Source organism: Branchiostoma floridae, chromosome 3 (genome assembly GCF_000003815.2).
Source record: "Branchiostoma floridae strain S238N-H82 chromosome 3, Bfl_VNyyK, whole genome shotgun sequence".
NCBI classification, from domain to species: domain Eukaryota; kingdom Metazoa; phylum Chordata; class Leptocardii; order Amphioxiformes; family Branchiostomatidae; genus Branchiostoma; species Branchiostoma floridae.
This window is the reverse complement of record NC_049981.1, coordinates 16,268,207-16,278,898: the sequence shown is the minus strand read 5'-3', so window position 1 is coordinate 16,278,898 and position 10,692 is coordinate 16,268,207. Positions and strand designations below refer to the sequence as shown.

At 42.1% G+C, this 10,692-nt stretch overlaps 1 protein-coding gene across 2 annotated transcripts; it reads right to left on the bottom strand.

Annotated features, from left to right (window-relative positions):
• Positions 1 to 1,887: 1,887 nt before the first annotated feature.
• On the bottom strand, positions 1,888 to 8,439 carry LOC118412554 (golgin subfamily A member 6-like protein 22). 2 transcript variants are annotated; one of them, XM_035815477.1, is made up of 10 exons: positions 8,285 to 8,439; positions 6,204 to 6,326; positions 6,004 to 6,057; positions 5,281 to 5,520; positions 4,941 to 4,997; positions 4,125 to 4,697; positions 3,790 to 3,867; positions 3,068 to 3,166; positions 2,451 to 2,507; positions 1,888 to 2,331 (listed from the first exon to the last, which is right to left on the bottom strand). In XM_035815477.1, the coding sequence occupies exons 2-9, from the start codon at positions 6,295 to 6,297 to the stop codon at positions 2,461 to 2,463; spliced, it is 1,242 nt and encodes a 413-aa protein (XP_035671370.1). In that variant the 5' UTR covers positions 6,298 to 6,326; positions 8,285 to 8,439; the 3' UTR covers positions 1,888 to 2,331; positions 2,451 to 2,460. The 2 variants fall into 2 exon arrangements, with proteins under 2 accessions (XP_035671370.1, XP_035671369.1); XM_035815476.1 differs by having other exon boundaries at positions 1,888 to 2,336; positions 8,285 to 8,438.
• Between the last annotated feature and the right edge of the window lie 2,253 nt (positions 8,440 to 10,692).

Below are 10,692 nucleotides of genomic sequence, written 5' to 3'. Positions count from 1 at the left end.
AAATGAATATCATTATCATGCCACGTTATTATGGTAAATAATGAAATAGTGAAACGATTTGATGTATAGAAAATAAGTCTTCCGTAATGAAAACTAAAATGTTATTCTGTTGACAATTAAAAATAAGTCAAGACATGATAAACCTTTGTGTTCTTGATTATTCCATCTCAGTTTCTTCATTGTACATCATTTGTACATTTTTTAAACATTTCTCCGAGTTTTTTTCGCCAATTTATGTTATATCTAATCTGGAGAAATCATGTGATACAAAACGCTGAATAAAAGCATTGTATGTGTAGTTATCTAATTTGTATTAGCCATGATTTTAATTAGGAAGTGACTCATGACACAAAAGTAAGATTTGACAAAAAAATTCATCAAATATACTTCTTCAAGAATAAAGATTGTATGAACTATAGTTGAGAGCGCAGCGAGAGCGCGGTGAGATCGCCGTCCTAGTGGAATCGGCCCTATCATTTACCATTGTTCAGCCCTATTGGCGCTCTCGGCGCTCTCTCGGCGCTCTCATGGCGCTCTCATGGCGATCATTGTTGCATCGCCATCCTCGGCGCTCTCATGGCGATGGTATGACAGGGCTCCATACCATCGCCGTGGTGACGGCGCTCTCGCGGCGATGGCACTCCCACCGCGCTCCCAGGGCGCTCTCACCGCGCTCTCACCGCGCTCCCATGGCGACCATGGCGATTTCACCGCGCTCTCACCGCGATGGTCAAATTTTCCATCGCCGTGAGAGCGCCGCGAGAGCGCCGTCCCAGTGGAATGGGGGTATTACCTAACGTTACAGGGTGTCGCCTGCAACGTAATGATCACAATAATTTGAATTTTGGTACACATTTATATAAGACTTTATACATGTATGTGGGGTTATCAATACGTCCTCGGCTTTACCGAGAAATAATAAGCACAGCTCAGATTTCGAAGCATAGATGTCAAGTATAAAGTCTTATATAAATATGTACCAAAATTCAAATTATTGTGATCATTACTTTGCAGGCGACACCCAGTAATGTTAGGTAAGGGGAAAAACGTGGACAATTGACCTGACCTGAGGTGTGCGGGTCAAACTGCGCTGCTGGATGTCAGACACCCAATTCTTTTTGCTTGAAATAGGAAGAGAATCATTATCAAACATTTTGACAATGTCTTTTGTTAATTTACGGCATGGGGAGCTCGACCCACACATGTCTGATCACAATTCACATCACTTTTCTCTCGCCACTTACCTTCTGATTTGCAAGAAACGAATGCCTGGAAAGTAATGACTCCAATGATTTGTGATTTGGAGGATATTGATAAAAGGCTCCATACTATGAAGTTGTGCCTCAAAAGTTGAGTTGTGCTTATCATTACTGGGTGAAGCCGAGAACTTCTCCTCGTGCATCCCTCGTACTCGGATAATTATGAAGTCGTCACAACTCACTACCTTTTATGTCTATTTTGCACCTCCGTGAGTAATCATAATAAAGGTATTGTTTTGTGTCCGACTGTTTGCATATATATATATATGTCTCTAGATCTGTGTCCGGAGCTCCAACTTGAGAACCTCTATATGTACTGTGATGATATTTGGCATGTAAGTAGGTCTTGGAACCGGAATGGTCGATGTTGATTGGGGGCCGCCTGGTGAGTGAATTTGGCACTGCAACAGAACTTACGTGCGGCCTCTGATCTTCTGTCATGGAAAAACTGTGATCCTGTTGCAAACGCGTTTCGTTCGGCTGCTGACTGTTTCACATGACTACTGCTAATCAAGTCATTAAACATCATTTCAAAATACTGTAGAAGTATGCATTAGACTGCTGTAAATAAATGTTGCTGTCCTTTGCTCATGAAAACAACAAACAAAAACAAAACAAGACATCAACGTTCGCTTTTCACCCATTTATTTCCGAAGTTCCGAAGATATTGCAATCTTGTATGAAGTAAAACTAAATCGAAACATCATAATTCTCTTCCATCTATCATAAATTTCAGCAAAAGAACAATTCTACCAGAACTTAAAGGACTAAATAGATTCATACCGAATATATATATGCATTCTAACAGAAGACGCAAGTCGAGTAGCAGCATTAGATTGAGATTTTTAGTCAAGACGGAGTACCGTATAGTTAAGATCTTTATATCTATCATAAAAGCACTTTATAGCTTATTCCAGAATGCCACCATTATAATATTGAAATTTGACATATCAAGATTTAAAAAAAAGGTAAAAACGATGGCATTGTTGGTTAAATTGCCGTCCTATCGCGGTTTGTGGAGAACCGGCATCGGTATGCGGCCATGGATGGAACTTTTATGTCCACTGCCGCTCTACTCTGAAAGAAAAATGATTAAAAAATGGGTCAGTGTTTTTCAATTACAGAAGATAGCTGGATACGTTAGCAACAAACATGAGCAAAATAAGTGTCGTAAATTAGTGATCATCGTACCTTGGAAATTTTAGTTCGGCACTTCCAGGTATTCGCCGGCCTGCCAGTTGTTGTTATCTAGAATTAGACAGAAGTATCACAGGCAAGTTCAGGGTCACGGCATGATAACACGCAGACAAATATTTGCACATCACACATGGACATTGAATGTACCTCTGCAGACGTTCTCTGTCTATCTTTCTATCCCCGTCTCATCTCATCTCATCTCATATCTCTCTCTCCTTCTCTTTCTCACCTCTCTCTCTTTCTCACCTCTCTCTCCTTCTCTCTCTCTCTCTTTCTCACCTCTCTCTCTCTCCTTCTCTCTCTCTCTCTTTCTCACCTCTCTCTCTCTCTCATCTCTCGCTGTCTTAGCTCTCTTGTCCTCGCTCGCTCTATCTCTCTCTCTGCTTGTCTCGGTCAGTCTGTCTTTCTTATGTCTGTCTGTCTTTCTTTCTTTCTGTCTGCCTTTCTGCCACTCTGTTTCTGTCTGTCTGTCTGTCTCTCTCTCTCTCTCTGTCTGTCTGTCTCTGCCTCTCTCTCTCTCTCTCTCTCTATCTATCTATCTATCTATCTATCTATCTATCTATCTCTATCTCTCTCTCTGTGTGTCTGGCATGATAGGGTGGATGTGTTACCTTCAACCTGTTGCTCCGGAGCTTGGACAGGATCCTCCAGGAACCGCCCCACCTGCTCCAGATCAGTGTCCAGACCAGCCTCCTCCGGAGTGTCCTCATCTAGAATCAGTACATCAAACATCACATGAAGCTTCAATTTGGCATACATTGATAAATAAGTATCTCTATTGCGTATAGCATTACGCTACCACGGTATTACCAGAAGAGATGCACATGTACTATGTAAATTTTGAGTCAAACCTGTGTCTCTGTGTACTATAATCTAAGCTGTCAGTCCATACAGCGGTTGTGAAAAGTGCAAATCTAAAAAGAGTCACTTAGTGACTACAACATAGCGGCGAATCGATACATGTAGGTACATGGGCTTTTTAGCAAACTCAGCAGAGTCTCCAGCAACCTGTCTTACTCTCAGTCGCTCTCTTAATCTATCCAAGTCACACTCATCATCAGTCCTCTAGAAGCCTCGTTCACTCTGGTACATTTTCATTCCATGTCACATTGTCTAAGTTCACATGCAACAGCAGAGTGGTCTAAGGTCTAAACCGGCATCGATCTAGACGCGCTGTACACACAGATATAATGTTTTCGTCTCACCCTTTACCTAACTCGAAAGTTCCTACACTGTTAAGCGGTACCGGTTTACTAGCATTATTTTCTGTTCCTACTAAGTCCATCCCCTCCTGTTCTATTGTCTACCCCTCATCCCCGGACTCCCTACTTACCCATAGTCTCACGCAGTTGCTGCTCCAACTGTTCCAGCTGGGCTGCCAGGGCGGCAAGTCCACCAGTCTCAGAGTTTTCTGCACGTAAAACATTCGCCATCATTACAAGTCAGGTATTGAATTTTAACATGTTTATATGGTTTTCAAAACCTTTCCATCACATCACTCCTGTCTATGAAAAAAAAAACTTAAAGGAATCTAGCTTTAGCTATATCATATTGGCTTCCGGATCACCTCCCATCATAGAACTAGTGTCGTTTACTTTTTAGCCTTTGCCATGCGATCTGTGGGGAGAACAATATCAATGTATACACAAAGATCGCCAACTCTCTTACCCAGTTGCTCTGGAGCATCAAGACCCTGCTCGGCCATCTCCCTCTCCTCGATCTGCGCATCTTGAGCCTCCACGTCGACCAACTCTAGGTCCTTCTCCAAACCAACCTCCTCCTCCTCCTCCATTGCTCTCATCTCCTTCTCCTGCTCCGCTGCTTCTATATCCTCCTCCTCTTCCAAAGCTCTGGCCTCTTCCTCCAGTTCCGCAGCTTCTTTCTCCTCCTCCTCCTCCATTGCTCTCATCGCCTCCTCCTGTTCCGCTGCCTCAATGTCTTCCTCCTCCTCCATTGCTCTCATCTCCTCCTCCTGCTCCGCTGCTTCTTTCTCCTCCTCCTCCTCCATAGCTCGCATCTCCTCTTCCTGCTCAGCCGCCTCTATGTCCTCCATCTCCTCCATAGCTCTCATCTCTTCCTCTTGTTCCTCCAATTCTATCTCCTCCTCCTTCTCCATAGCTCTGGTCTCATCCACATCCTCTTCTTGTTCTCTCTTCATCTGTTTCAGTCCCTCCAGTTGTTCTATCAGGCGAGACAGCCGTTCGTCGAGACTGGACATAACAGACTCTCGAACTGGAATTTCTGAGAGCAAAATAATGGAGTTGTTAGTCCCAACAGAAACTATCCCTTTTCTAGGTCGTTGAAGTTGAAGCATCCAGGTGGTAAGATACGCAAGATATACAACTGTTACTCAAGTGACAGGAAAGATTTGTGACGCATGTTTATGACACATTGTGAGATGGGGGATACTGGAAGCTAATTTTTTTGTGTAAGCTTCCACTCTTTAAGTAAGAATTATGATGATGATAATGAAAGTGTTCTTACCTTCCCGTCGTTTCTTAAATTCATCCTGGAGCTCTCTCAGTGCCAGTTCAGCATCATCTGTTGTGTTCAAAATAAATCAAGTCAATATCTAGAATAGCCATCACTAAAAGCGAAAGCATAGTCCAAACGTGGCGCCGTGTTGGCGTACCGAATACGATGTTTGGCTCAAAACTCTAATAACAAGCAGAACCAATATCCGTCTGTGTCTTGTTTCATTCATAATTTAGATTAGGTCATTACACAGAATGTAACATTCGCGTAGGAATTTTAACTAAGTCAAAGACTTGACTGCTAAGCAAACGGGTTAAAGGTCGTCAGGGTAAGGAAAACTATGGCATACCCATCTCTCCCTCAGTGTCATCCTCGTCGAAATCTTCTTCATCATCTTCATCGAGATAGTCCGCCCTCATTTGTTCTTCCATTTCTTCCTCGTCCAAATATACATGACCATCATTTTCGTCTAGATAGTCATTATCATCTAAACCTATCTCCTCCTCCCCCATTTCTCTCTCTTCCATGTCATCTTCGTCAAGATCCTCATCGACGTCGTCTTCTTCCTCCATGCCCCTCTCTTCCTGATCTGTGTTTACAGTAGTGTAAAGAGTTCAGTCATTTTTCTTGAGTGTGGCTTCTTTTTACTAACATTTGAAGCGCTCTGTTTGTTCCAAGCTAGAGCAAACAATTACAAGTTCATTTCAGTGTGCCTAATCATCCTATCATGCCTATCGCTTGAATGTGTCAATCAACGACCTGACACATCGACCTGCGATCCTTCCTTCTCGTTGCGCCAGCGCTGGTCATGCATCAGCCAATCAGGTTCTTCTCCTGCTGTCGTTGGAGGGAAAGTTATTAGCCAATCGCGTCGCCGCTCATGGTCCAAAGGCAACGCCATTGGCTTGTAACTTTTTCTCCAGTAACAGCTAGGGCAGCTCCTGGTTGGTTGGCGGATTGTAAGCGCTAATCCGATGCCTTAATATAGACAAGCGGTGGGCCTGGCAAGGAGAACATGGTAATATAACAGTGAAGCAAAATTGATAACAAGCTAACACATAGGGGTACTGACCTCCCACAACACTGTCCAACCTCTCTAGTAGGGACTGTAGTTCACCCAGGCTAACTGTTTGGGGGATTAAAAACATTGGGATGATTAGATTAAATTTAGTACTAATGTACCAACAGTCTCGAGTGGTAGTAATGTCAGAAAAATAGAAATGAATGAATGAATGAATCAATAAATCAATCAATGAATAAATGAGCACATACCTTCTCGCTTTGCCCGACTGATCACCCCGGCATTCGAGGTGTCAATCAATGTTGCCATAGCAACCAGGGCCAGCAGACGAACACACCACTTCATGATTACCTCTCACAGGTTTCTGTGTGGTTCTGAAAAAAAAAGTACCAAAAAAAATGAAAACTCGAGGTCATTTTTTCTACACATATACATGTACATGTTTTTAGAATGTTGTCTGCGAAGCTGTCAATCGTGTCAGATATATTCTGCTCATAACAAGCATTACTCGCTCCCTTCAAGCGACGAACCTCTGTATCATAATAGGTTAGCTTCATGCATATTCAACATGTAGATAGACCGGTTTCTCCTACGCCAAGATGCAAATGATGAGGACGCAGTCTTGTGTGCAGAGAACCATTATTGTTGTTGAGTGACCTTTTACATGTGATTGCCTATCGTGGGAAAGGTGTGGACTTCGAATAAGGTTACATAACCCCCTTCCTTGCGAATCGGTAATTTTGGACGACTGAAAATTTGAATGGAAATTGTTATCTGCGTTAGTCAAAACTTTACGATGTATGGGGCATGTGTCGGCCGAAGGGAGTGAGCAATATTCAAATGAGCAGAATAGATCTGATGATGCTACAATTTGATATGATTGACAGCTTCACAAACAACACCTTTTACAAAAATATACAGTACCTGTTCAGAACCAGACTAACTCGGTTTTCAAACTGCAAGCCCTTAGAATTGTTTGTTGTTCTTAAACATGTCTCGATCTCAATAAAGTGAACAAAAGACCGATATCTAAAATCTACAGTTGTAAACTTTATATTTTCCCTTTTATTCAGCTGTCATGATGAATTTCGTTGGAATAAGTTTGCCAGGTCAAAAAATGAAGATGGCGTCGATGTTTTTGGAAGTGCGTCATTGCGATGAAGTGAGCACTAATGCCGAAAAAAAGAAGAAAAAATCGTACAATCTATATAACTGTGATTGGTTAAAAAAATTCAGTTTCCCATAGGAGAGTGCTTTCCGAGCGAGAAAACACCGTAGACTATATGAAACTTGGTTACACAAAGTTCGGCTGTGACTGCACTACAACCGCTCTGCGACCTGAGAGTTGAACGATCACTGGGCGAATTTTGTAGCCAAAATGTGTACATTTTATGTGTTTTGTTCTCTTCTATAAAGTAACGATTTAACACCTTGCGCCACATTCCAATTATGGTTATGAAATATTAGATGAAAGGTCAAACAAATCGTTTTGATCGCTGTGTGTTCAGTGATTGGCGTCTAAAGGAAATTGAGTATATAACCAGACAAATCAACGGCTATTCACCAGTAGAAGGGGAGAGTCATGATTTTTTCTCTTTCTTCTAACATTAAACCATCCCCATAACCTCGAGGTCAGCATATACTTGTTTTGGGCTAGCGATACGTTTTGGCAAGGAGGGTAAAATAAATCTCCTTTCCACCTCCTTGGTTTGGGGTGTTGTCGCCGGGTGAGTTGTCGAAGAATTGGCTTGCAGGGAGCGATCTAGCCTGCGGGGTTTACACCTAGGATTGTCAGTGTGTGGTGCATTCCAGAAGCAGTTTTGGGGGAGGCACTTTTAGGAAATATCCGGCAGTTTGTTGTAGTGTCTCACGAAGCATGGAGTCTTTTCTTCTCCGGAAATATTCTTACATCCTGAATACTTTCTATACTTGATAAGACTTGGGATGGAAAACAAAAACGTATGGGAGCCCGCGGACACAGGGTCGGGGATATGGTAATCTGCCTCCCCGAATCTGCATTTCGCAAGATTTGACTACTAGTATACGGAAGTTACTTCACTGTGTTCAGAATCTAGGAGTTTGACAACTATTTCTGAATTACATTACTGGTTTACCGATTTCTTCGTTTATCGGCAAATTCACAAGGAATCATGAGCATAAGTTTTGTATTCATTGGAAACAACACAACAGCAAAACAACAGAACAAGTGTCCTATTCGCATGACATACGCACACAACTGCACCTTGGCTACAGTTAGTGAGGCAGAAACTTTGAATGCCTCTCCGTGTATTGTCAAAAACTACGTGTACATAGAGCCAGAAGAAAAACTCACCTTACACAGAAAATGTCCAGAGTCGAATGATTGGCGAAAACAATAGAGAGACACGAGTTGGGTAGATAATGACCCAATTTTAGACAGCCAATGGGAAGCGTTCTACGACTTCCATATATGGTCATCTGAAGTCCCCGTATGTGCATACGTCACAGGGGACTGAACATTCCTGTTGTTGGGGAAGGAAAAAAATCAACAATTTTCTTTCTCAAGTCTCCTTTATAAGGTTTGTATTAAGTCAGACACAGTAGCGATGAGAAATAGACGATAGAAATGCTTGTAAAATAGGTTCAATTTGATAACGTATCAGTTAGAACTCCTATTGGCATATTCAACGATTTAGCCCGTTATCATGAAGGATGCGCAGCGAAGCATTGCGTCAAAAGTTACCCAACTGGTAATACAACTACTTCTGGATAAATCCGGATTAAAAGGGGGCGTGGGCAGATCGTACCGGAGATGAACTTTTTTGAAGTTTGTCGTTTAAAGAAACACTTTTATAAACGAGATATTGTACTGTGTATCCTGGACTTGAAAACTTTAGGTGTCAGACACACAATATTTTCCAGGTGCATGTTTTGCCAACTAATGAGTCGCGCGCGCCGAAGCACTGTACCCCTCGGGCGACAACACAAACCTAGCCTCGCGAGGAGGGCCAATAAGCGCCCGACAGCGAGAAATTGTCTAACACGGGATATTGTACAGCTACCACCTGTTAATTGGAGAGAAGTTCAGTTTCCAGACTTTTATATGATATCTCATGAACCCCAAACAAAATCCAGGTTCAAATGAAAGAATTGACCCAGCAGACATTCTCCTTATGTTACACATGTCAACTAGACATTTACTTTTTAAGCTTGTGACAAGTACTTTATATAGAATATCTATGTTCTCAGTCAGGCCTTCCTATGCGGATAAGGATGGTAAAGTTAGAAGTCGCTCAAATAGTGTGAAAAATTCGCCAGTAAAAGGAACCGTAGTAACGTTAAGGATAACATTTTCCCCTTGAAAACTGCGTACACATGAAAACCTACGCTGTTATTCGTTAAGGATAACATTTTCCCATTGGAAACTGCGTACCATTGAAAACCTACGCGGCTAAACTCCCCTAGCAAATTGTTCTCCCCATTCGGCTAACTTTTCCAATTTTTCAGCCAGCGTAGTAGACACTACCATTTTGAAACTGTAGTCTGAAAAGGTCAGTTGTCTAACGCCATCATATCATTGTGGAACAGGTGCTTCTCGGGTCATTGGCCTGGGCATGCGCACAAGGTAAACGAACAGAAACCAATACAATAAATACCTTAATTACACGTTAAGAAAGCCACGTCAACTTTTACAGACAACTTTATTACAGGGTTCAAAATACTGAGTATTTTCCTTTCATAAGTGCAGTGGTGCTGATACTACTCAAAATTACCTGCTTTGGAAATTTTATATTACACCACTGATTTCCTGTGCCTTCAGTCTGGGAAAGCAATGTTAGGAAATGTTATTGTCATTTAGGTAGAACTACAAACCTAGGAAGGTTTATTAAACCTCCATGACTGATGCACACCTCAAATTTTACCTGCACTTACCTGTGTACACCCAGTGTACATGGACCAGTGCAGGTTAGGTGCAGCTTGGGTGAAGGTAGACATCAGAAATACCTGCACAACTCCAATATTACCTGCACTAACCAGTATAAAACACAGTACATGGACCAGTGTAAGTTTGGTGCAGCTAGATATTAGGAATACCTGCACAACTCCAATATCACCTGCACTAACCAGTATAAAACACAGTACATGGACCAGTGCAAGTTTGGTGCAGCTAGATATTAGGAATACCTGCACAGCTCCAATTTTACCTGCACTAACCAGTATAAAACACAGTACATGGACCAGTGCAGGTTAGGTGCAGCTAGATATTAGGAATACCTGCACAGCTCCAATTTTACCTGCACTAGCGTGTATAAACACAGTACATGGACCAGTGCAGGTTTGGTGCAGGTAGATATCAGTGATACCTGCACAGCCCTATTGTTACCTGCATTTATGCAGATGGTATCTCCAGCCCCATATGTGTACTCTCCAAGCAGAGGTCGAGTCGCGGAGATATACTAGTAGTCGAAAAAAATAGAGCCTAGGAGGAGCGGCTCTGTATTTTTTTCGAGTACTAGTATATCTCTGCGACTCGACCTCTGCTTGGAGAGTACCATATGTGTACAATGTTTGCTGTGGGACTTTCTTGTAAAAGGAATAAGGCCTGTCTTCAAATCTAACATGTAACAGAGTCACAAATCTAATGTTGTCTTCTCCATGTATATATGAATGAATATGTCAACATATACTGTTTGATTTTCATATCCTTTTAATCTTCTTTGTCAGGTGATTCTTGTTTTCTTACTGTTTGTTATCATGAGA

Coding starts and splice junctions, on each gene's coding strand:
- LOC118412554 (XM_035815477.1), bottom strand. CDS start 6,297: ATGAAGTGGTGTGTTCGTCTGCTGGCCCTGGTTGCTATGGCAACATTG. Junction 4,998..5,280: donor TGACACTGAGGGAGAGATGG/GTATGCCATAGT, acceptor TGAACACAACAG/ATGATGCTGAACTGGCACTG. Junction 3,868..4,124: donor TGATGCTCCAGAGCAACTGG/GTAAGAGAGTTG, acceptor TTTTACGTGCAG/AAAACTCTGAGACTGGTGGA.